This window comes from Copadichromis virginalis, linkage group LG4, assembly GCF_057382275.1.
Source record: "Copadichromis virginalis isolate Kocher_CV1m ecotype Utaka linkage group LG4, C_Virginalis_male_GT1.1, whole genome shotgun sequence".
Classification (NCBI taxonomy): domain Eukaryota; kingdom Metazoa; phylum Chordata; class Actinopteri; order Cichliformes; family Cichlidae; genus Copadichromis; species Copadichromis virginalis.
This window is the reverse complement of record NC_140621.1, coordinates 28633900-28661611: the sequence shown is the minus strand read 5'-3', so window position 1 is coordinate 28661611 and position 27712 is coordinate 28633900. Positions and strand designations below refer to the sequence as shown.

At 40.5% G+C, this 27712-nt stretch overlaps 1 protein-coding gene across 1 annotated transcript in view; it reads right to left on the bottom strand.

Annotated features, from left to right (window-relative positions):
- The window catches only part of LOC146711743 (inactive phospholipase C-like protein 2), a 70205-nt gene that overhangs the window by 5724 nt on the left and 36769 nt on the right, over positions 1-27712 (bottom strand). The window contains exons 2-4 of the mRNA XM_085454705.1: positions 18628-21114; positions 13204-13407; positions 9413-9488 (exon numbers count right to left, since the gene is read on the bottom strand). Of these exons, the coding sequence (XP_085310831.1) occupies positions 9413-9488; positions 13204-13407; positions 18628-21114 (2767 nt within the window). The remainder of the gene's footprint in view (positions 1-9412; positions 9489-13203; positions 13408-18627; positions 21115-27712) is intronic.

The window sequence follows — 27712 nt, the reverse complement described above, 5'->3', positions numbered from 1 at the left end:
ATGTAGCTACTAGGGGTGCAACGATACACAAAATTCACGGTTCGGTTCGATACTTTGGTGTCACGGTTCGATATTTTTTCGATACAAAAAAAATGTTCATGCATTTTTAATTTGTCATTTATTAAAATTATAAATATATATTTTAACTCAAAAGTACAGTTTTTAAATTTAACCCTAACCCTTGTGCGCGTTTTTTATTTTGACAGCGAATGCGCACCTGCGGACCACTTATGTGCAGCCCTGGTTATATAGCTCGTCATATTGCAGCCACAGAAATTATTTTGTCCATGAAACCATAAAGCTGCACTTTCTTTTTGCCTTATAGTCTGATTTGTCATAACTTCTCCGTTTTGTGGTAAGCTTTTCTTTGGCTGTCACTTCTTCACCCTGACCTGTCTTATTTGGCTCAGCAGAACTGAAATGCTTTTACACGCGCACTCACATAAGCTCAGCGATTCTCTGCACGATCAACCTCTCACATGTTTAAGCTTGCTGGGAGATTTCACTTGTCATGTTTGCATAGTAAGCTAACGATTAATAAGACGATGTCAGAGGAATTGGTGCACAAATTATCATCACTCACAGATCAGTGCTGTCGCTCTCTATACACAGTTCGCATGATTGCAAAGTGAAAGCAAAAAAACAAGCGCAAATTCAAACGCGACTTCAATATGTCACATATTGACAGTGGCTCACCGATGCCAATGACATAATTACCCAGCTACATTTCTGAAAGAATGCAAAAGCATTGACATATATTTTTCCTACAATAGCCCGACGGGCAGGGAAGAGATAGATTTTGGTAGCCCGACTGAAAAAATCGCTAGCTCCGGGATGTCGGGCTAGCGATATTGCAAGCCCTGTATCTGATTGAGGAGTCACTCATCTTTGGAAAAGAGAGTTTATTACAGAGAAATGGCTCTTTCCAAAATAAAAGCTATACTATCCGCTTCTTCTGGGCTATATTCTCAGCAGCATAAGGAGAATCATGTGCTAACAGCTGTCTAAATGACTCGGCTAAAGTTAGTAGCATGCTTGTTGTTTTTGTCTTTGCACTAGGATGATGTAAATGTGCAGTCATATTCGTTGTGTTCCCACTAGTGCTTTCAGGTTAATCTCGTTGAAATGACCTTAACGCCACAACACGGCAAATCTCCGTTAACGAGCTACCGCCGATCGCTCCGTGCATGGGGCTAGACGGCCAACACGTTAACGAGCTAACTGCGCTAACACACTAGTTCACACCAATGTAATTGAGCATTGCATGGCACATCCAACATACTGTTTTACTTTAGTCCATGACTCGCTTACCTTCAGGGTCATACGTCACATGAAAACCAAAATAATTCCAAACGCCAGATCTGAATGAGGGTCAATTTGCCTGTTGCAAGGAGAGCTTAACTTCTGTCTCGCTAGCTTGACCTGCGCTCTTCCTTCTGACTATGCTGTCTGTGTGGAGCGCTCAGTGGATCTGCGCTCGACAGTGCAGCCTAGGCGGAGTAGTCGAACACAGATTCACTGAGCGCTCCACACAGACAGCATCATCAGAAGGAAAATTGATAAAATAAATTACAAATGTTGTATTGTTCGATACATATGCGTACCGAACCGAAAGCACTGTATCGAACGGTTCAATATCGATACGAATATCGTTGCACCCCTAGTAGCTACATTGTTCCCCATTTGACAAACTGTTTGTGTTGTCATGTTCAGAGTGCATCCTTGAAGCACAGAAACATGCAAAGGGATATAGAGGCCTCTCATTTTGGAAAACACAGTTAAGTAGTTAAGTAAGAAGAAAAATGAGACTATGTTGACTTTATGAAGTCAAGATAAAAAATAAATAAATAGAATAAAAACAAAATTACCAGTTTTCAGGGCAAACCAGGGTGAACCATACCAAAAATAACTAATGTGCTATCATTTCCAAACACTGGTGATGTACAACCAATGCAGAATATCTGTTTCAGAGCCTGAAAGTTCTGCTAACAGGGATTAGGACTGATTTGATTTCGTAATCTGTTGTAGTTAATGGGCTCAGAGAAGAGCCAAGGAAGTTTGTGTTCACAGGACACAAGAAATTAGGATGGCAGGGAGCAGAGTAAGTCATGAATTTAGCAAATTAGCTAGAGGACGCAATACAGCTCTTGAAGCATTTAATTTGGCATTATGAAGCTTTCCTTTCCCCTAACAGCCTCGATGTTGCTGTTCCTTAGTGTCACTTAAACTATGTGAAATTTGAGCTAATAAAAATGTGGCCCTGTAGCACACTCTGAAGAGATTTAATTTTACGTTGAGAGAACGAGACAGGGAGAGTCGGGTCCTAAGGAGGACTTAGGGAATAATATATCTCTTCTGAGTAGCCAAACAAATGCAAACATATCACACACACACACACCTCGGTAGAGTAAAAGCAGAGAGGGTTTTTGCCTTTGTAATGAGTACTGCAGCAGCACCTCTTCTGCTTCAAAAACATACAGTGGCTTCAGGCAGAGAGACAGAAAGGTAAGTAAATAATAAAATCAAACAGAACCTTCAAACAGGATCTGATGAAAAGAAATAATGAATAAAAAGATAGGAAATGCTCTGAGTGGGGAATGCATGACAGTCAGCTCAGTGTTTCATTAATTTATCTCTATTCATACACACTGCAAAGCCCAAACACAATGCCATGAAGCAGAACGTGGGATATTCCAGCTGCTGATGAGCTGGGAGAAAAACTGGTTAAATCCAAGGAAGATAAATTGAGGGAGAGTTCTTTATCTTTTCTATTGGCAATAAAATACACAGTGCTGACTAAAATAGTGGTTCATCATAGCGAAAACCTTTGCAAGAAAGAGAACATCAATAAATACACATGGTAGGGCTGGCAGAGAGGCAGCGGATCTTTAACTCATACAGTAAGCTTGCACCTGTTCCTGGACCTGCCTTAATATGGCATGATGCATGACTATATTCAAGACAGATGCCTGAACACCTCGCTACCAGACGTGGAATACATAGAGGTGCTGAGAAGTACAGCTGGTGCCCCCTTTTCAAGAAGGGGGGCAGGAGGGTGTGCTCTAACTTCACTCCTCAGCCTCCATTTCTCAGAGTCCCTGGGTTCTGAGTTTTCTATAAATTACTGTTCTATTGGTTTTGAGAATCACTTGTTCTGAGTTTTTGCATTTCCCGGTTGCTTTGCAATGATTTTATCTGGCTTCATTTTCACTTCTAGTTCTGTTCATGGTTATACTTTGGTTTATATTTAAATCCTTGAGTTCCTGCCTCCCTTGTGTTTCCGTGTCTTGTTTAGTCTTTGTGTTTTGCTACTTCCCATTTTTATTGTGGTAGTCTTTTGTCTTTTGTGCTTGGTGTTTAGTTTTACTTCCTTTTGAGTTATTATGTTATGTTATCCTCAGCTGTGTTGTCACGTGCTACTTCTCCCTCATTAACTTGTGAGTATATGTTGTCTCTGTCTCTCCTTGTCCTTTGTCATATTGTCCCTCACTGCTGTGTGTTCCCTTGCTCCATGGTTTCTGGTTTTTGGAATTCCTGGCTTTTTTCTGCATACATTTTTGGCTTTTGTTTACTCTTTGCCTGACAGCATTAAAGCAGATTTTTGGAGTTATTCCCATTTCCCCAGAGTCCTGCATGAGGCTCCACCCTTGCTCCCACACGGCCAATCCATGACACCCGGGGAAGGTCTATGCCAGGTTACCAGAGAGGAGAGTTCATCTGTTAGTTGAACCTTGGATCCAGGAAGAACAATGCATTCAAGTTTGCTCAACGAGTCTACATAGTTTTTGGGAATTTGGAGAAAGTACTCGACTGCATTTCTCAAAATATAATGTGAGGCATGCTTCAGGACTGCTTCAGCTTCAGCCCATTTGGTTTCTGTCCAACTGCATTGAGAGCTTGATTCGCTCTGAGGCAACAAGTCAGACTCATTCCCTGTGAGTACTGAGTTCACTGGGCTGCCCTTTGGCACCAATTCTGTTAAAATCTTTTATGAACAGAATTTCTAGACACAGCTAAGGGGTAGATGATGTCAGTATTGGTGGTCTCCCAATCTTTCCTCTTCATTTTGCAGATGTGGTTCTGTTAGCTTTACTGAGTCATGACCTCCAGCTTGCACCGGGGAGTGTGAGAAATGAGAATCAGCACCTTTGATTTTAAGTCGGAGTATTTCAGGGTCTTCTTAATGAGTGAGGGGAGAGCAGAAAAGGAGATTGACAGACATACTCTTGCAACATCTGCAGCAATGCAGATGCTGTACTGGTATGTTGTGGTGAAGAGAGAGCAAAGCGGGAAAGCGAAGCTGTTGATTTACTGGTCCACCTACGCTCACCTATGGCCACAGGCTGTGGGTAGTGAACGAAATAATGAGATCGTGGATATAAGTGACAGAAATGACTTTCCTCTGAATGCCTGGATGTGTGGGCTCAGCCTTAGAGACAGGATAAGGTGCTCAGCTTATCTCTCATTGGGGAGGGTCTCAGAGTGTGTACTTCTCCACATTCTAGGCATCTCTGCTTAGAATCTTTCTCCTACGACCAGGATGTGTGTATTTAAGTATTTATATCATCTGATCACCAAGTATATCACCTTCATACAAAGGTACAGTCATGCCACATTTGCATCTGAAAATGAATGCTCTGTTCTTTGCGATGTGAGTAAATCGGTGCACTGACGAACTAGTACACCACGACACATACACATCTAAATGAATTCTGAATACAACAAAGCTTATGCATTACATTTTTAAGAAACACTGCTGGAACAAATCTTTAAATAAGCTGGTGAAGCAGAGGCTAGTGGGGAGAATGACTGGAAACCCACACACAGATTAGATATGCATGCAGACAAATAAGCCAGTGTACACAATGTGCACAAAAACACAGTGGTAGCATCTGGAGGTGCCAGAGTGTGCATCCCAGCTGTTTTCCTGGTCCCACATTATGTGTGTGATAGTGAGCCATCAATAGTGCCCAAGGGGAATTATCTAACACCTCTCCATCCTCATCAACACGTCAGCTTCACTGCCCAAATTGAACTGATTAGCTGCAATAATAACTGGGAAAAACTGTGCACAGGAAGGAAGGAGGCGGTGCTGCTGAGACTTAAAAACCACAGCAACCCCAAACTATCCATTTTTAACTTCCTACTCTTAAAATGAGCAATGTGCCAGTGGGCAGGTTAGGATGTAAGAGGATAGTTTGAGCCTCTCATTCAGATCGTGGCCATTGGTGTGATTATGGCTTTGTCACAACAGCATTTAGCTGATGAGCAGAGAACAATTTTAATGTCTAGGGCAAAAGTGTCAGGTTCAATCACAGGTCCTAAAATCAATGAGTGCATGTGCTTACATGAAGCGAACATACTCACGGATCCTACTCCACATTCTCTTTTGGATACTGACAGCCTGTCGTCCATTAGCACCTTTTCTGCTTCTCACACAGCCATTATAACAAAATTATAACTTCGACTTCTGGATTGATCGTGAGGACAAAACCTTCTATTCCGTGCAAATCCATCATTTCACGCTTCACATGCCTCTCACTGACTCTCTATGTTCAGGCTGATGCTACTGTCATTGTCAATATGTACATAATCATATGGTTGATGAAATGGCTTCTGAAGGATGCATTCAGTACTTGTCAATCTATCAAGATAGGTAAATTCATGCTTTCCAAGCCATCAGAATGATGCCGAGTTTTGGTGGGGGAGTCGAGTCAAACCCAGTGCAATGCATGGCGTTTCTTTTCTCCAGGGGTAAGAAATCATTTTAATGAGCTGAGACACAGGTTAAGAACATGATAAAAACAAGGGGAAAGTCTATTTAGGGACAGTGACACTGTAGCATTACTGCAGAAAGTCTGTCTAGAATTTTATTTGTCCACCAACATATATTCTGTCATTTTAGAGAAGTTTCACAACAAGCAGCTCAGTATGTTTTGCTTTGCGTTAGTTTCATATTTATGTTAAACTAAACATCTGAACACTTAAAGATGAAGCAGCATCTTTTATATGTTACAGTAAAATAATCCACAATAACCTTAGAGTATATTGAATTTTAAGTGCTCCAACAGGGAACTAAAAGCCTGCGGTCAGGTTTGTGATCACTGATCATTAGTCATTAGTCTGGTTAGTAGTATAAAGAAATAAAAAGTCCAAATTAGCATGTGATTAAGCAGGTGACCTTTGTGCATGAAGCAAAATGTTGGGGTTTGTTTCCATGTTCATCTGCTGGTAGAGGGTTAGACAAGAGAAGTAAGATTTGCATCTGCTGTTCTGCCAACAGCAGATTTTAAATTTAAGGAACCACCTGGACCACCAATACTGCTTATGCATCTGTACATATACATACACTCAGTGTCCCCTTTATTAGAAGTGCCTGTTCAACTGCTCATTAATGCAAATATCCAATAAGTCAATTACATGACACAACTCTATGCATTAAGTCAGACAGACATTGTACAACAGCTTGCTGAAGTTTACGCAGGTGAGTTAAGTGACTTTGAAAGTGGGTTGTTGGTGCCTGACAGACTAGTTTTAGTTATTTCAGAAACCTGGATCTACTAGGATTTTCCACATAACCATCCATGAGCTTTACAAGGAACGGTCCAAAAGAATCCAGTATCCAACTTTTCTAGACCATAATGCTTGCTGATGCTAGAGGTCAGAGGAGAATAGCCAGACTGCTTTGAGCTCATAGCAAGGCAACAGATGGGCTACAGCAGCAGAAAACCACATCAGGTGCCACTTTTGTCAGCTAAGAACAGGAAATTGAGGCTATAAGTCACACAGGCTCATCAAAACTGGACAACAGGAAACTGGAAAAAAAACGTTGCCTGGTCCGATGAGTCTCTAATACCGCCGTGACATTCCAATGGTAGGGTCAGAATCTGGCACAAACAACTTGAAAGCAAAGATCCTGCGTTGTATTGACAGTTCAGGCTGGTGGTGTCATAGTGTGTCCTCAAGAATGTTCTAACACAAATACAAATGTGTATTTTTGTTCTTTATACCAAATGTGATTACATGTGTTGCTGCACAGGGAGCAACCTTACAATATTAAGCCAATTATTATGGCATTGCAGCAAGTGAAGCTGCAAAAACTAAACAAGTATGGTATCAAATACTGGTGTTAGGTTCACTCTGCTCTGTTTATTCTAAGCTGAAATGACTTAATAAAGGCTAACTTGCCTTTATATTCACTTAAGTCAACAAGATTAGATTTAAAGCTTATAATTCCCATTTTCCAATTTTCATTTTAGGCAATAGGTAACTTTATCCATAAAAAGCCAAGTAAGTTAAATTTTCTAAACTCTGTTGGGGAAAGTGTTTGTTTTGCTGCCTGCTGTAATGTTATACTGTGTCACTGAAAACGATTGCTCTTTGGCCAACGTGTTTTTATTTTTCTGCCTCATTTACTGCCATCAAAGCTACAAGGCCTGAAAGTATGGATACGCATACACACGGAGGAGATGTATATTTGAGAACTGCATGGTTTGGACGAAGGCTTGTGTGTGAGTGCTTGGGGCAGAGGGAATTAGAGTGAGTAATAGGAAAAATGCTGTGTTTGGCATGCAGCTGAGGCCCCTCAAGGCTGCTGCTCCTACCTTTGGTGTCCTTGTATGTTTCTTTTAACTTACATTTAGAAAAACTTTAATATTTGCATTTCATTTGCATTGGAAGGCTTTTGATGAGCCCCTTTGAATGTTATTTCAGTTATGTCAGAGAAGCATACATTTAATCTACAAAACAGAACACGGTTCATTTATTACTGTTCTGTTTAAAACATTTTCATGTGTCTGCAGCAGCACACAAAGCTGAAACCTCTGATTTTTAGCGGACACTGATGTGATTGAGGCTGTGGCGTGGCTGTGTGTGAGGCTTAAGCTTTGCTTAACTCTCCTGTCATCGCCTTTGAAGATGCTTCTAGCTCTGCACTGGGGAACCTTGGAGCGGGAGGGCATCTCTATGATTGAAGCTCCAGGGTTTAGCCTACTTCACTGTGTAACTGCGCTGCACAAATATCAGCTTGGCTTGCTGTGGTCAGGGGTGTTAAGCATATGTCTGCCTCTGAGTGACACCGGGGAGTAAAGCAGGCTTAAAGTGGACTTAACAGCCTCAAGATATTGGGTTGACATGAGCCAATTAGCCAACCCCAGTTTTCACACATAAAATGTAAAATAAAATACACATTTTCAAGTTCACACCAGGTCTATAACGGAGCCAAATCTGCAGGTTCATTAGTTTATTATTCATGTTCATTAGTTTCAATCATGTCTTTCGGTTTCCTGTAGCCATAAAATGTCTTAACATGAAAAATGAAGATGTCACTATTCAAACTGAGCTCTTTTTCGAGGAGCTCTTCAGCAGAGGCACTGCTGCATAGCAAAGCAGCAAGGCAAATGAGGAAGAATTAGCACTGAATTTAAAAGAGGCTCGAGAAGACAAGCCACAGGATTTCTTGATTTTAAGCCATTTCTCCCTTAATGATCTTATTATGGCCAATTTTATCCTCTCTCCTAAAACACTGGACCTCTTGCATCAAGCAGCCCTTTTAAAAGACTGCACTGATAAAATGCTTTGTTAATTCAGTCCTTTCTCACCATTTCCATCCCTCCCCCTCTTTGTCAAACCTTTTCATTTCTCTCCTCCTCTCAAAGGATGTTTATGCTCTCTGTCCTCTTTCTCCTGCAGCCCTTTGTCTGTGTGGCTGGATGATTGTTTTCACCTGCCCACTGACATGATTACTACTCTGCTGACTCACTGATGATGGCCTGCTCTATTGACAGCAGCCACGGCTGTTGATGTTGATGCAGATGCTGTAGGAGTAGACACACAATGCTCATTCTGCTGGGCAGGAGGACATGACACACAATGTGTTTAAAAGGGCGCGGATGCACATTCGTAAATCACATGATTCATTTGGGATTAAAGCAGAGAAGCTGAAAACATCCATCCCTCCTTAAATAAACACAGGCTGTTTTCTTGTGGATCTTATTTGTCTTAAACAAATTAATGAAATGTGCCAGTAAGAGAGGTAATTTAAATCATTTCTCATAAATTTTGTCCTTGAATTATGAGTCATTTTCATCACAGTAGCAGAGAGATTGCAGTTTCCTGCTTTGCTTCATAGAAACACTTATTTTTTTAAGTGTCATAAGAAGAAAGATTTTGAATGCAGGAAGGAACAGGACAATATCACACATTTTTAACAGCCAACGGGAAGGATAAATATCAACTTGACTCAAGTTTCCAGTTATAAATATAAATTTTGTCATGGAATGTTGCTGCTAACACCCCGTTTATCTGAACCTCTTTTTTTAAAATCCTTATTTACACATTCATATCTTCTTTCTTTTAATTTGTTTAGATAACGGTCAGCATTTTTCAACAGTGACTAAACAGTGGTACATACCTGCTCGTTGTGCTTGTGTGAGCTTGGAGTAGACCACATCAGCTGACTCGATCAGCGTTTTGCTGGTTTGGATCAGCTACAATAAAAAGAAGACATGGAGTTAATTTGTAGAACACCTTAATTCCCTACCAGGGCCTCCCAGTATAGACAAGAAATCAACCTCACCATTAAAAGCAATGACAGAGTGAATAAACTCGATCATCTAAACCTTGGATTATTTGCATTCATGTGGATATTACCACCCTCGACTCCTAAGGCAAAGGCAATCTCCAACACAACATGACACCCCCGCCCCCCTCCGAGACAGGACAATGTTCCTTGGATCAGTGCAAGGAACATGAAAAAGAGCTCAAGGAATTCATTCAGCTTCGACATTCTCCGGATCCGAATCCAATCGAGCATCAGAGAGATGTGCCAGAACAAGCCCAATCCACGGAGCGCAACCCCAAGCAGCACCCTCCAGGTCTGAAAAAATGAAACCACACTAGAAGAACCCCCAAAAACTGCAGTTCTTCGAAATGCCACTTGAAGGTGGTTCTAAAAGTGAATCAGTCCTTATAAAAAGGACTTATATAAAATTTACAGCAGAAAGAAGCAGGTAGGCGTCGGCTAGCTAGCAAGCTGTTTGCTAGTCACCTCAGTTAAAGTAATTCACTGTGTTGCTGGCTTTGTCCACATTGGACATATGGAGTTATCTGACAAAGAATAAAAACCAAAACTGTCTTTTAAACAATAACTTAATGAAATACACAATTATAATCCATCGGATTCTTCCCAGTCAAAATTGACCGTTCAGTTTTAACAGCTCTTAAATTAGCATAACAAACATCTTTCACCACCAAATTCAGTTCAGTGGGCCATTTAGGGGGTCAAGGGCCAATGGGTGGGGGGGTCGAGTGGATTCCCATTCATTTCCTATGGCGCTCACTTTTGATCGGGAACACCACAGATGTAACTAGGTTGATAAAAAACACTCAAAATTCAATGAAAGAGGTGCTCATCACTTTCATACGTTCAAGTGCATAGTGTGGAGGATATCATAAGGCCTTGAGGCAATCAGATGTAAAACACAATATTTATGAGTGTTTTAAGTTGTAAAGTTGTAAGTTGTAAAGATTTGAGTCGAACACGACAGGAAGCTTTTAATTATAGAGCTATGATACTGATAAGTCTGTTAAATTACAAAGTCAGCATTTTTGCAAGCTTTCTTTCCAGTCTTCAAAGCAGACACTTTCAGCACTACATTATATTTACTCTATAGTGTTTTTACTCTCACACACGCTCACACTGCACTGTATTATGTGTTTAAAAGCTGCATATTTTTCTGTGGTATAGTTTTATCTTCCTTTGTAAAATCAGCTGCTCTACTTCTGATATACTCCTTCATGTCTGTGATTGATCAGATGCTGCCAACACCGCTCTTTTCATGTGAACGAGCAGGGGGGAAATCTTGGGTTAACTTAACGAGTTGATAACCAGCTTTGAGTGACTGCTTATCCCATTTGCCAGTATTAGGGTAAGTGAATCCAGATAATGGAAAGATAGTCTGGGTATGCTTCGTAATACAGGGCTCTAAGCAACAGGATGGACTGCCAACATTACAGTGCCTGTCATCCCCTGAGGTAGCTTATGCCAGAGCTATTTTGGCAGGTTAGTGGTTTTAATGTTGTGGTCAATCAATGAATATAAAGATGAGAACAAATAAAAATGCTAAGAGGTAAACACTTCAAAAAAAAATTAGAGTTGTCTTTCCTGCCACATTGTTTTTGTTCATTTATAACAGATTTGATCCCCTCAGTCAGGGCTCAGTTTGAAGTATTTGGAATGAGCTCTTAATTGCTACGTTTACAGAGACAATAACAATTCAGCCTAACCCAATTAAGGCAACAAAGCTGCCATGTAAATGTCTGATTAGATTAATTCTGGTCAGATCATAATCAGAAAATTCTTTCGAATTAATTGGGCATATAAACAACACGGCTGAGATTTCTTTTGTCTTTTATGCAATTATATAAATAAGTTGGGTAAAATTCACGAGACGAATGTACTTGCAAGCAACGTGTTTGGTATGCCAGCAGTTAATGAGTCTTAAAACAGACATTATTTCCTAATTATCTAACAAAACATGCTTTAGACAGGTCTCTCTGTTAGTATCAGTATTATTAATGGAAAAGTTATACTCTCAGCCGTAGACATCATACCACAGTGCTGATGAGGAGCAGCTGGACTATCGCTACAGCACAGAGGAGGAGGCTAATGAAGTTTCACACTCATGTGGGAGACAGGAAGTGGACTCTTAAAGTGTGTGTGTGTGTGTGTGTGTCATGCACATGCCTCTTCTTGTTTTGATCTTTTCAAGAAAAGTAGTTTAAATGCAGAAATTATGAAAAGGGAAGCCATTTGGGACAAAAATGTCATAATGGGTATGGGTTAAGATGACAATAGAAATAGAAAAATGTTCATGTATAATATGTCATCAATCTATATTTCTAAATGAAAAATCTTCACTAAACCCCACAGACTGGAGTTAGTACTGTTAATTTCATGGCCATTTACAAAAGTGAAAAAAATATGCAGCATATCTCTAAGCTGCATTACATTCTGGTCTTGTAAGTAGCTCACACCTCTAACATAACACAATTAACAGAACAATTACTAGTGCTAGAAAAAACACTGGGAAATAAATCGGGGGAGGTGACGGGATTTGTCACGAGAGAGAGAAAGAGAGAGAATAATGAACATCAAACAGACACTTGCACGTGTATGATTTTGCCATTTTTTTTCTAAAACAGAAACATGAAAGTTGGGACTTGTTTTTTGGCTTCTTCCCCAAAAAACTTTTTGTAAGTAGACTGGAGAGTTGGTTTGATAGGACCAAGCCTTCTGCTGTGAAGCCAAAGCAGACTGTACTGTACGTGGAGCTGTGCCCTGTGCTCCTACTGATGTGTGCGTGCATCTGTAGGTGTCAACAGCAGGAGCGCTGTTGACCTGAGCAGTGTGCATGCTACAACCTTTTCCTCACTACTCGTTCACTTCATCAGCTCCCACTAAGTCTCACAAGAGAGGAGGGCAGGACAAACAGCGGGTGATGACTAATTACAGGCAGCGTCCTCCAACCCCCTTTCTGAGCACAGCCAATGTCGAGTGGGTGAAAAATATGGTTTTCTTGCAAGAGAGGAGGCAAGACAGAGAAGGACGTGTGAAATAATACAATGAGTAACTGAAGCTATATAATCTGGCTGGTCATTGAGCTGGTTTGAGCAATGTTTAGAAGCCATGTAAAACTCAACCAGCTGTGTTAACACCTGAAATGTTAAGCAATCAGGCAATAAGGCAGGGAACAAGTTTACTCTCTGCTTTGCCTTTTTTTCTAGTTTACCTTTGTAAGCAGAGCATGTATGAAAATCTGCACGGGACAAGAAATGCAAATCACATCATCCCAGCACAGACTTTGTTGTTACACTTGAAGGCTTTATGCTTTGAGATCTCATCGTTTCCCCAAATCGATATTTACTTGGATGCTGCACGATAAAGGACAGGTGTTACTGTCTGTCCTCACACACGCAGCGCGAAATGTAATCAAGTGTCTGAATGTTTGTGTGAACTGAATTTTAATAACTGAAATTAAAAGGAAAACACAAAAGTACTTCCAGTGCAAAATTCAGAACCATTCACATAACATTTACGCACATCTGTATTATTAACGCATTTGTTTGCCTGACAGTGTCAAAGGTGGTGGCATTCACTCTTTTCTGTGTGTGCTGGTTTTTTTTTGTTTGTTGTTTTTTTACCATGTCATAGGCGTTCAGTACTTTGCGCAGCAGCTCAGGCACAACACCCTGAGCTTCCATGGTGGGATAGGTCTCGCTCAGGTCCACAGTTACCCTCAGCGATCTCTCGCTGTTCATCAGCCATGTAGACACCGTCAGGATACACTGCTTCATGTTGGCTGCAGGGGTCAGACCACAGAGCTCCTTGAAGGACACCATTGCATTCTGGGAAGAAAGCACCCACATAAGAAAATAGGAATCTGGCTATAAACAGGTTCAAATGGTGGACATAAAAAAGACTGTGTGACACATTTGTGTGGGCATTGTTTAATATATAAGTGATAGTGCTTATACTTAACCAGTTCCTGGTTCATTAATTTCAAGATCCTCCATTAATTAAAAGGAGACGTTAATGTTAAAATGCAAATAAATCAATAAACATAAATATTCTATAAACAGCATTCTGTGCCCTTGTATGTCATTGGTCTCAGAATAGCTGCTACAATGTTTATCTCAACTGCCAATGTATCCAGCAAAGGAAGATTCCTGTTGATATATTGCACTTGGTGACTGATGAAATCATAGTTGTCCTAATAGAATACAACTACATTTTACAGATCAGTTTAAGTAAAGAGATTTAATAGAGTTAAATAGACTTATGAGTTTCCCGCCTGATCAGAAACAACATACTTCAGCACAGTGTTTTTCTTGATGACCACGATGACCCTAAAATTATTCCCACTTCCTATAATATCAGTCTGCTCAAAAATAAATCATCTAAAATCTCTATCTCAGCAAATCATGTTTGCATGCCTATCACTGACGACTGAGCGTGATCCAAACCTCAGTCGCCCTCTTGTCACAGATTCAAGAGGCCTTGAGCATGATACTGAATCTTAAAGTACTTCCATTGATCAGTATGTGTCACTGTAGTAAGTGCAATGCCATCGTCGACAAGGATTGTTTCAGCCAAATCTTTAAAAACCTTGGGTAATTTAGCCTTTTTTAGTGTCTTACAGGTACTTGCTTGTGCAGTTAACTAAAACAAAATACAGAATTCTGCACAGCTGTCAATAGCACTTTAAATAAAACTGAAATGTGTTTATAGTCATGGAATTTATTTGCAACCTAATACTGAATCTGCTTACTAATTCCTCAAAAAGAAACCACCTAACATAAACATTTAGTAAGCACATACTCTAATTTCTTCTTTTGCTAGCGTGGGAATTTAAGCAAGCAGACTTTATCCTTGAGAACGAGTGAGGTGAGAGAAGAGAAAAGGATGGAGAAAGGGAAGGAGTGTGAACAAACAGTCATGTTTGAAGCATGAGTAACTGAAAAAGCAAAAAAAGGAGAGGCAGTTAATGAGAAACACTGAGAAAACAAAAAGGTATGAGAGGGTGTTAAAATTTAGTGACGAAAGAGAGAGTATGAGATAGCAAGAAAACAGTTTAGTGTTTGGAAATTCGTCCACACAGTGGAGGCTGCTGCTTGGGAAACCAGCTGTCTCCCTGGGCTAGGCCTGCAGAAAAATCCCCATACGTTAGAGGACATGCTGTCACTGGGAGGCCCAACTTTACAGTAGACAAAGAGGGTGGTCAGGGGACACAGGATCTGTATGCTGAGCACCATACACGGTTAATACCCCTTGGACCGCTGAGCACAGCTACAGAGAAACACAATGGTGGAAGTGGGACAGCTCTGGGGCTCTGGATTAAAAACCACTGTGTGATTATGCGTGTGCCTGAACGATCAGCATGTGTGGCTGCATGTGTTTATGTCTCAGTGTGGTCTGAGCTAAAGTTATTAACATTCATTATGTTTTGTATAATTCCTCGCATGTGTGCTTGGGACGACACGAGTAAATGTTTTTTGATAATTGTTGAGCAATAAAAGCCGCAGTCTTTCCAAGCCATGGTGTTACAAAACCCAATGAGAGGCTTGTGTTTTTAATTACTCCCTTCCCCACTTTGTTCCTCTTCCAGCATTTCCCAAATGGGAGCTCTGTGTCCAGTTAGGACCTTGCTTTTGTTTCAGTTTGCCCTTTTCTGTCTCTCTTTCTGCTTCTATCTCCGAATCTCTCTCTTCTCTCTTGCCCGCAGCACTAAGTGATGGTGAACGCGCCAATGGTGGCCCACATGATTTTCAGCAAATAAAAAGAAAATCCAGGCTGGCAGCAGTTCTCATCCATCAACACTTTGTAACATTCACGGGCAGCAGCACTCAGAAAAGGACTTTATTCAAGTCTCCCGCAGAAGTAATTAATCTGCTGCGTAGATGGATCCACATATTAAAAATGCAAACTTATTATAATAGCTCACTGGTCAATGTTCATGGATTCCCTTAGTCTTTTTAATATTCAAATGTACTTCTTGTTCCTTTGTTATTCAAAGCAGAACACCTGGAAGCTTTGCAGCTTAAGGATGAAGGAGTCTTAGAAGAGCTAAGTGAGGTGAAATAATGCTTTTTATTTGAAAGAATGAAAGCAATCAAATAATTCATTTTGCTTAATATATTAAAAAAATAAGCGTGTGTGCACACTGAGTACAACAGATATGTTTTTTAAAGAGTGTCTAGTTGTCGCCTTGTGGGTATTTGGCCACAGATCCTTTCATTCAGCTGTCTCCAGATCCACAGAACCGCTCTCTCTGCAGCTGGTCTGTACAAGCCCTTCCCATATGTCCATTATTTTACATTTAAAAGGCAATATGCCTCATTCTAAAAACACCTTTATTTGTTCTCTTTAAAGCCTCCCTCATAACTTCACCTCTTTCATCTATTTCATCAACTTTTATCTCTTCGTTTCAAAAAGGCGTATTTACATTTCAAACCAGAGGAAAATGTGGTTTAATAAGAGGCGCCAACACGATCGCATCAGCTGAACACACGTTCACTTTCAACCACCAAGCATTTTTCATGAAGCCTTATAAATTAAAATTCTAAAGCCATTTGTTATGAGAGATGAATCATAGCTACAGAACAAAGTCTGTAGGGTCTTAACTGTGACACATGGCACGCCTGCAACGAAATACTTAATCTGCATTAGTAATTTTATTTGACTCTTACAAAAGTAAGAATATTTATTAGGTTGTCAGAGATTTATAAGACAGATTGGGCCATATTTCATGACTTATTAATAATTTCTGCTGACAGACATCAAAGTAAAGATTAAGAGGACCTTATGACAAACTCAAGGTTTTAGTTCATGCCAAAAAGAAAAACATGTGATTATGCCACATGTCAAAATGTTTTGTCAAGCTGGGGATTTTTTTTATTTATTCGTTTATTTCAGTCAGTGGTGCTGACTAACTGCTTGTATTAATAGGTTTAACTACACAAAAAAAATTTGAACAAAGAAAATCCTCTTCTGCATCACAGGATCGGTTTCACCCTAGAACACAAACGTATTTTCTCCCATGCTGATAGGTATAATGAAGCCCTTTTTCAGAACATGCCCATTTCCACAACAAAAAAATGCATGACTGCATGCCACGGGATCTCTAATCATCATTACATCTCTGCTAATTTAGTTCAGTCTGTCTTTTGTTTGCTTTACCATTAGACTGAGGTTGCTGCTATCTGAAGACAAACAGACCTCATGATCATGATACGTGAAAGCGATGTGCTGCATGCACCTCAAATTTAATTTCTACTTATAAAAAAACTCATCATCATTACATATTTGATCCAGTCAAGTTTGCCACTATAAAAATTCACCAGTTATACAGCAAGTGTATTGAAGAACTAACTTTTTACCCCTTAAAAGCCTACTAAGAGTATGCCTGGAGGCTCTTCTCTGAACTGAGCCGCTTCTGTCATATTTCAAGCTGGCTTATAGAACAAAATGACTGAGTTTCCATCAGATGTTAGTGAGGATGAGCTCTGCCTATCCTTGAAAAAAGTCCAGAAACTTATTCTGTTAACAAAGAAAATATCACTACTTTGTTCCATGTGCACAAGTGTGTAAAGTGATTTACAGTAATGTTTAAAACTAGACTTTGAGGAAAAGATTAAATCTTCCATTTCTCTCCAGTGATGGGCTCCTTTACACATATGATCAATAGGCAAGTAAGAAGAACAAAAAGGCACATATTTATTAATTTTAGTCTTTTCTTTCACTTAGAAATCTACTATTTAGTGGAAGATGGAACACTGCTGTTGGAGCTGTTTCAGCAGTGTACAAAAATGACCTCCTTCAAACACGACAAAACAAGAGGCTGCCGACGTAAACTAGCAACTTAAGAACACACACACACAACAACAACAAAAAAAACCCCTCTAGCCAGCTCTAGTTGAGTTATAATTTGTAGGCAGCACAAATGGCACAAGCATTTATACCACTCTGCAGTTGCCACACACCATATATTAATGACCACCAACAAAGACACTGAAAGGCCCGTGCTGGTGCTTGTCAGACAAATATACACAGTGCTTACAAATCTTCATTTGAGCTGAGAGGAGCATTAAAATACTGCACTAAGTGCCTAGCAACCCACTCGTCATCCTGGGGCAGTAATTGTCCCTCATTAATGATTACACTATTCATAAACTTTAGAATTGTACACCAATGTCGCTTTATTGCCCCTTTCTTTTATTACATTAATAGAGCACAATTAGTGACAAGCCTCTATCCACGATAGCAAGTGAACTAAGTACAATGCAAAACATTTACAATGGATTTTATTGCTACGGATGCAATAAAATATTATGTAAATTTATTTTGAAAGCCTTGATATTATACAAATTATTAATTAAATGGCTAAAAAGGGTTAGTAAATATTATCAGCGTGTTTTATAACCTCAAAATCAGGGTAAAATGTTTAGAAAAAAACTGGTAAACTTAAAAAATAAACTACTCTAATGCGGTCTTTAACCTCCTAAGACCCGAACTCTTCCACAGCATGCATTTTTAATTTCTCTTTGATATTTGGGCATATTGGGGCCCGATGAATGTCAAAACAAAGAATTACCAGATATTTTTTTAACCTTTTTAAAAAAAATTTTTATGAAAAATAAGAGCCACATATGAGGATATTCGTTTAAAATTTCGATAGAAAAGTAGCAGTATAATGTCCTCGTAAGTGGATATCAGGCCCTTGTAGAGCAAAATTGAGTATTTTGGTCTAAATAACCCAAAATGTGATATCCACATATGTGGGCGCCAGGTCCTAGGAGGTTAACCTATGTGTGCTGAAAATATTGCATTATATAAGCCAGTTTAAATACCATATTACCACAGAAAATCATATCTGAATTTGATGTTCTACTGATCTGTACTGTGGAATCACTTATGGCAGTTTTTTCCTTGTACTTTTCTTTTAAATCAAAAGGAAGTGATGGGGGAAGATGCAGAGCACATCCACAAACTCCACCCCAGCCATCTATAGACTGAGAAGCCAGTTTTCGAACTGTAACTTAATATTTTCTTAGTATTTAGTTCCTTACCTGCACATTTTCTCTGAGGTCTGTGGCCTCCCTGAGAGGCTGGGTGGAAGCTCTGAAGAGCTCATCCACTACTTTGATTCCTGTGGTCTTGGTGGTGGTGTACTCCCGGGCCTTCCTACTCTTCCTGACATATATACCCCTCTTATGACCCTTTCCTCCACCACGTCTGTTGGTGATGGCCACGTGAACAAACAGGGTCGTGTTGGGTAAGAACTCTCCTGTAAGAGACTGTAGAGGGACATGCCTATAGCCTGGCTGTAGGCACTCAAATGGGATGGTGTACTGGCCAATGAACTCATCTCCGATGTAATCATCGTCTAGAACCACAAAACGCAGTACTGCAAGTTCAGGTAAATTAATCTGGAATTCAAAACTCTCATCAAAAATAGGGTTGTCACCATTCTGAGACACAGTCTTGGTTCTTTGCTCAGCACAGTCAGCTGGTATGCCATGGATCTCCACATATATGTAGGGCTCCACCACATCCCCTTTAGCAGCAGAACCACGAGGCTTGGGAAGATTCTGCCCACTGATGACTTTGATGTGAAGAAGCTGTGCAGACACTCCTGGAAGGGAGTCCCGAGCATTGGCACTAAAGTAGGACACCTCCGCCCTCATAATGGCTGGCCGTAAAACATACCCACAGTTGCCATTCTGCCTGAACCACCCTAGGTTGAGATCCATCATCAGACCTGGAGTCTGATAGTTCATGGCCACAATCTGGCAGCCACATTTCCAGAAATCCTGGGGGTTCATGTTGCTGGCATCAATCCTCATGGGAGTGGGATATACCCTGGAGAGGAAGCGCTTGTTATAGCAGACAAATTCTTCTGGAAACTCATTAGCAAACTTGTTTGCATCTACCTCATTGAAGGAACATATTTCCCAGTATTTTTGCTCCCTCTTAGAGAACTCAAAGTCCCTGAACTGGACTGACTTGCAGAGAGATACAAGATCAGACAGCTCTCTGCACAGCCTGAATATCTTACAGCCCAAGCCATTCAGCTGGTCTTTCTCATCATTTCCCACTCTTTGGGACATTTCCAGACCCTCCTCCTCATCTGTCACATCCCCTTCAGCATCACTGCAGCTGGGTGGCAGCTTCTTGCCTTTAAGGAGGATTTTACCTTTGAGTTTCTCAGGAGAGGGTAGGTAGTTTTCCTCCTTGTTGGGTGAGTCAATATACAGCTTGTCCCCGAGAATCTTCTTCGTGTGCTGTGCCATGACCCTCTGCTGGGGAATGCAACAGTGGGTCACTAAGCAGAGAATAAGGGGGTACTCAGAGCTCTCGAAAGCATATTGGTTGATAATGTCCAGAACTTTAGAGAAAGCTAGCTGTGAGGCTACCGAACTTCCCACATACACTACTGGTTCATTATCAGGGCCATCCCATACAACTACTTCAATGCTGCGACACCCCATCCTCAGAGCTCGGATGTAACTGCTGATGTCTGACGAACCCCAGAAATGGTCCTCCAGAAGGGAAGCATTATGCGAGGAGTTGATGTAGTAATGGGAAAGAGGCTGAGTCATATCCTGGCATACACGTTTGTGCTGGGGGTCAAAAATGTGGCATTCTGAGGACAGGAGGTAGTGTGTAAAACCGTCAATGGAGAGGTAGCCTCTCTCCCTGCCTTCAGCAGATGGCTCAAATTTCTGAACAATATCCCTGCACATGTCCTCTGTTACTCCTTCCACACCCTGCTCTACCTCTACAAAAAGCATCAGATCTTTGCTGTCAAGATATTCCTTGTTACTGGAGAACTGCACCAGCAGAAAGAAAATCTCTGGCCGTGTGCATAGCTCACAGTAGGCCTCAACAAAAGTGTCCAAGTTAATTGCCTCTCCGTACTGGTCTTTAGCTTTCTGGAGTTCTTTGAATTTCAGTTGTATCCTAGACTCTTTCATTCCAGGGTTGAGCCCCTTAATTATCTGGGTGGCTCTGAATAGGTCTATGTGTCCTTCCTTTTCCACATCTGCTAGCTCAAACACTGATCCAATCCAAGATGTTCGTAGACTTGGCTGACTCTGTTCCACCATATCCACAGTGTGGCGGCCATAAGACACCAGATACCTCAGGCCCATCACCCAGGTGCTGACAACATCTGCTGTGCTAGCCACTAAGTCTAAGGACTCGTAGTTATCCCCGTAGATGATAGAGAAAGCGCATTCATCAGGAAACTGATCAGAGAGACCATTGCTGCGGAGAACAGGAGTTTTTTTCCCCAAACGGACCTCCTTAATGCTCTTGATTTCCAGTTTAGCCTTCTCCGAATCTTTCTTGGATGGCTCCCAACGCAACCAGTGCATGTCCGGATCCAGCAGGAAGTAGCGGTTGTACATACGCGAGTTGGAGCGCACCTTCTTCATTTCACAACCCTCCATCATGAAGGCCATACAAGCAGCTGTGCTGTTGATCTTGCGGTCGCTCGGCATTGAGCTGAAGGATACCGTTTTCTTCCTCACCTGCCTCTGTTTGGAACCATCCTGGGAACAAAATGGGGTAGGGAAGAGTTGGATGAGAGAAAATGAGTTTCATGTTAGACATTATATGTGATTTCAAAAGCAGAAAGGAAACAAAAAGATAGCATTATGTCTATAGTTAAATATATCTATATGTGGATATGTAAATCCACACTGAATTAAATGAAGGAAAATCCCATACTATAGCTGCTAAAAGGTAAAGATAGACAACGATGCACCACTCCCATCTGCTAATAATTTAAATATGACAAACTATTAAATTTTAATAAGTTATTACTAATTATCAATCACACATTAATAACTTTAAATCACATATTGATTCTGATTTAGTAATGACTATTTCTTATAAACATTTTAAGAGATGAGACGCAGTGTTGGATGATACGATGGTATGATTTCTCTCATAGGAAAGCCCCAGAAATTAATCTGTTTTCAATCTTTTTTGTACAATATAGAATCTGAGAGAATGACAAACTGCAGTGAAACCTAATAATTTGAATAATTTGAAAAGGAGACATCGCTCTACACAGCCCTGGGCTAAATTTTTGTAAGTTTTAAAATAAAACTTGTAAAATGCAACTGGCAAACACCACCTGCAATGACATGCTGGAACGTTTTCAGCTTTTAGGTCTGTTAGTCTAACTGGTGAGAGTACACAGCACTGTCCTATTTCCACACAGAGCTGTGGTTAGCTAGATAGCCTGAATGCACATGGCCTGGTTTAAAACTTGGAAAATAGGCTTGCTGAATAATGCATAGCACAAAGAACAGTACATTAAAAACCTAAACCAAGCCACAAATTACTGCTATTTAAGACTCTAAGCACAACACCTTTGAGACTCTTTCAAAAGGGCATTTCCATTACTACAGAGCCATATCGGTAGCTATGGTTTGTTTAACCTCCAATACAAGATAAATGTAACCAAAGCCACTTAATTTGACCTTGTCTCTTGTATCTTCATCTTTTTTTGTTTTGTTTTTTGGAAAGCCAGAAAGGGCAGTCACCCTCAGGGCATCCCCTTAACACCTAAGACAGTGACTGCCTGTACAGGCCTGATAAATCTCCCCAAAGCATGGTCCAACTTTAGCCACAGTGAAACACCTCCGGATTATCCATCTTCCACCTGACAGCCAGAAGCAGATGATGCATAGCAACTCATCACGATTAATGAGCACCATTTTAGGCAGAGCTGAAGAAATGACATGATCATTACTCCACTTGTGCCCTTGTTTTATGACCTCTATCTCATTGTCCTACACATAAGCACTCAATATCATAATGTCAAAATCTTTAATTCTTCAGTGCTTCTGAGAATACCTCCTGGATAAGTTTAGTCAGTGATTACTGATCTTACCAGATGGTGTGCTTTAGCCCAATCATGCCTGGTCCACCCAGGTCAAAAAGGTTGCTTGCAATGTGTTAAAATAAAGCTAGTATTTGTGTTATTCCCCTTGAGATACACTTGCATGCAATTTCTGTGAGAGCTAGTGCCAAGAGCCACAGGCACATGGAAATGCATGGACCCGTGCCAAGACTGTAAGGGTAAGACAGTGCTGTTTGGTCAGTTCGTAGCTCCAAATTCTTTTACAGAGTAATATGAGCTCATCAACCACTTCACATAGGAGATAAACGGGCCAAAGAGTTGATTCTGTCCTTAGATCCTTATTTGTCTTGTGTTCATTTCCTCCAGTAGATCATTCAGCCCCATCCATCATAGGAGAAGTGGGAGATAAATCTGGAGGCCATAATCAAGAGCTCACATTTCAACCCAAATGCCATGCACTTTATTTTGACGAGCACGGTCCTTTCACCTCATGTGACAGAAAATTACAGCTACCACTCTAGTCTATTTTTAAAAAAACAGACTGAAAGACAGTTGGTCTCTCCTCTGGTTTGCTCTTCATGAGCTATTTGCAAAATCAGCCAGATGGACATGAACATTAACTGGGGTATTGGGAATATGACTGAAAGCAGACTGAGCAAGTGGTTCTATGAGGGAAGATCTGTTCAGGTCTGATTATTTCCAGGCCTTCTTCAGGGAAGTGATGTAGCCACAGAGGGTCAAAGGCTATAAGGGTAATCTAGTGTCTCATTAACATGCTGTTACAATTAGCTGGACAACCAGACAAGACAGCATGCTGTTTCTCTTTGCCTCTCAATCAAAGCTAAGCAGCAAAACACAACTGAAAACAATTCTGCTTTTCATAGGATTAGTAGTGTGGTAGTAAATGATTACACACTAGTTGGAAATGATAATATAATAGTACATGCATGAATAACAAAGTTCATGGAAAATAATTTTGTTAATTTAATGATTTGAACTGCCTGTTTACAATAGTTTAAACCTTCTTTCACTGTTTCTTGTGCTTTTATTTCTGATTCACATATTTTCTCAGATCCCCTTTGGCCCTGTGTTTCTTTATGTATGTGTGTGTTTATGTGTGTATGCTTGACTGCCTGTTGTTGCTGCGGTGGTGATGTTGGGGTATTTTGGTAATCTTCCACAGCTCCCACATTCCCCTTTCTATTGAGGTTTCTAACGTGACATCATGTGCCTATTGCTTGAAAGTAGTCTGTCCTGTTGCATGTGACACAACCAGCAGTTGCTAGGATGGGTGAAACTGGTTGCAAACAAGTTACTTTACCAGAAACTTCCTAGTAATTGATTTGGTTGCTAGTTGCTAACAGATTGCCACAGTTGCCTGTAGTTTTTCATGTTTGTCTGCAACTACTAGCCAAGCAATAGTAAAACCTAAAAAAGAGCAATGGAAACAAGTGCTGTAGCCAACATGTTGCAAAATGGCACAGCTTTTACTTTGAAGGTAAATGGTCTACAGTCCCAGTTTGTGTTGCACTTTTCATAATTTTACTAGACCTCAGAGAGTAGCTGGCTGCTGTTTGCAGACAAATCCACCACCTCCATTCAAATTACAACCACACAAACGATCAAAGCAGTTATCACAAGTATGTTTTTGCTAACCAGGTGGCGAATATGAATTTTTCCCTAGCAACAGATGGTTGCCAGGAGTTTACTGATCAGTCTGTAGGGCTGTGTGACTCAGCCTTTAGCAGTCATTTTCCCAGTGATTTCCACCAACCAACCATCCAGCAACTACTTGCAACCGCTTGGGGAATACCCATGTTTCTCTCATGATCATTGGTTAACAAATGGTCACGGATTGATCTCTAGGCCTGAGTGACTTTAGCACTATTACCTTGACATTGCTTTGTCACAGTCACAAGTGTCAAGTTAATGCCACATGGTTAGTAGTCACATGTCTACAACACCTCAGTGGGAACACCAGCAACTTGAGTATTGGTCAAATACTTCCTGGTGGAAGGGTGAGATGAGTGTTTCCACACCCCGTGACAGTGGTGTGTCACGCTCTCTCCCTTCTCCTATCATTGTTTTCACACTATGACACTGGGCACCATAAGCAGTGTGACTGCAGAACATAACTCCAGGGAGGCAATTAATGGAAAAAACTCTCTGCTCTCCCAGGCAACAACAGTCGTGGCTCCCAGGTTGCCTGTACACTCCAGTCCCCTATTGAATACTTCACATCAAAACAATAACCCTTGACTGTACTGCTGTGTACAATAGATGCAATATATTAATAGACTTCCTGTCTTTGCATAGCTTTTAAATCTTTATATTTGTAATGGCATATAATCTATAAAATTTATACAGTCCTTTGCTTTTCTGTACTCTTCCACTGTGATGTGGAAGCTGGAAAGCAACATCATCAGAGAGATTAATTCCTCCTTTATCTCCACAGACTGGAGTGTTTGTGTGTGTGCTCAAGCAAAATTAAAAAGTCCTCTTCCTCCAGTTGTTTGTGTGATGGCATGAACCACTTGACTGCTGCCTACCACACATACTCACACACTCCAAAATACAACACTCTAGTGTGTCAGGTGAAAAAAACCCCCACAAAACCAAAAACAGTTCTTGTCTCCATCACTGGGTTGGCAACACTAAAAATAACCAAAAAGGTTAGGAGCTCAGCTAATCCTGTTTTTAAACACATGACTTCCCATGACACTTTAGACATACTGCTCATTTTCACTAATGTGGCCCACTTCCACCCCATTCTAGCAAACCTCCAACTATCCTACTTCCTCCAGGGCTGTACTGGCCGTTTGCCACTCACGGCTATCATATCTCAACTCTAAAACAGGTTTGCAGAAAGTGGTCAGGCATGGCTCAGTTCTTCTCGCCTACAGAGCTCCAGTGTCATTTGTGTGTGTGCAATGAGAATCCGCGAAATAGGCAACAGGGGGGCGTGGGTAATGGGGAGTGAAGACAGAACAGAGCAGAGCCCTCTTGATGACGTGCTCTCCAACATGTGAGTCACAGTATGTGTGCTCTGTTTGCCAGCATGTGTGCCTGAGGATCATAGAAAACGAGCCGCAGGATCAAGCCACATTACACAACTAACGCACACATTGACATGTCAAACACAATCGCAGGTATCGCAAAGGCACATGCTTACTGTTTCAAAGTGCCTAGGGTGAATCTGAGTAACTAGGCAAAATTCATCTTTGTTACAAGGCACATTTATTTCCAGTCTTTATTCTAGACAATCCCAGCAGAAACTATATTAACAGATGAATGTGATAGTGTAACGGTGGGTTATGTCCAGCAAGTAGGGCTGCTCGATTATGGCAAAAATGATAATCACGATTATTTTCACTGAAATTGAGATCACGATTATTTGACGATATTTATTTCGTCCGCCAGAGCTTATATTATTTTTTTACATGCTGTAGTGCCATTTGTGGGAGCATTTCAAGTTGCTATACATCAATACAACTGTTATAGCCCATATTTTAATAATATGTATGCATTAAGTCCATAGTAACTACATTAATTGCAAAAAAGTGCAATAAACTACAAAAAAATTGAAAATCGTTTTTGTTTTTACATATATTTCTACTTGGAGAAATTTAAGAGGTTTATCCCTCAAAACTTTAAATACAAAAAAGTTGCAAAAAATAGTTTACAACAACAGGAAATTTATTTTGAGTGTCTTCATAGTTTTATTTTGGAGATACAGCAATTTTTATATACTGCAGGAAAAACAAAAAACAATCCTATGATGCAAATTTGCAAAGAATGTGCATGTGCATCAAAATAAACTATTTCCAGCAGTGCAATTCGAGTTCTAAGGCCTACAAGTAAAAAACTAAATTTTCCACAAAAATGACGTCACTTGCGATAGTTCACGTTGATGTCTTTTTCAATGTGGGAAGTGTTAAGAACAGCTGATCGGATCGGCAAAGCGTGTTTCTGGAATATTATGTTTTTGTTCCTGCAAGCTCTTTTTGTGCAATTTTTGCAAAGCTATATGTGGAAGGAAACCGTGACCGAGGACAAGCTGATGGCATAAGATGTAAGTACAACTCCTCTGGTTTCATATGGAAAAAAATTTATTGTGCTAGCTTAGCGTTCAGGTTCTACAGGGATTTAAAAATAGTTACACAAAACGAGCATGCTGCTCTGACCGGCTTTAAAGGTTTAACAATAACAATGTATTGAATAATGACTTTAAAAAATAATATAAAATAGTGTGCAAATACTGATAACAGTGCAAATGTTTGCAATATAAGAAATAAATGAAAAATGTGAACTTTGCAGTGTTGCTCTGTGGTGCAGCTACGACACCATAGCAAAGTTTACACACTGTGTCTACTTGATCCACGTCTGACTCCGCGAACCCGTAATGTTTCCACACCACTTAAGTTTTTTTTTTTTACCTCTCTTTTCAACCAACGGCAGTCCACTCCTCTCCAAATAACTTCTGCTTAGCTTTCCGAGCTTCCCTCGGGTCCTCTTAATTGTTGTGACGCGTGTTCGAAATGCAGAGCAGTGCGCTTGATTTGCCACATGGAGCAGCGCGAGAGTAAAGCATGAGGGAGGGGCTAATAATCGGCTCAGTCATTTTTAATGATCGTTGAAAGCCCAGATCGTAATCGTGATTAAAATTCGATTAATTGAGCAGCCCTACCAGCAAGAGCAACACCGTTCCCAGCGGAAGCACTAGGTGTTAAAAAACAAAGAGCACTTTCACCGCACAGGATTTCATAAGCCAGTGAGCATGGGTCTGCTTGCATGAGGTAGGTGAGAGGTCACAGTCAGTCCCCTCCTCAGATGTAGGCTGCACCGCAGTGCCTTCTCCTTCCCTACATCCTAGATAGTTATTTAAACTGACGTCTGAATCCAGAGCTTAGGGCAGACATCATTCAGCCTCTAACAGACTCTATCCTCTGTTATAGACATCCACAGGGGGAAAAAAAGGGAAAAGGGGATAAAATGGGCCAAAGCTAAGACAGTGCAAGTGAGATGGAAGTAGAAATTGAGAAAGAAAGATGATTTCATAATGTTAACTTTAATTTGTTTAGATGTTTTGGCAACACTGTGCAACCTCAGCGCCAATAAGGCAAATTAAATCTAGCTGAAAAACTGACTCCTAATAGGAGGAAAGGAGATAGGAAGGCAGGGATTGACAGATAAATAAAATGCGAGTAACATTTTGCCTTGGCAACATGGTATTGTTATCTGTCATGCCAATAAACCCTCTTGGAATTGAATACAGA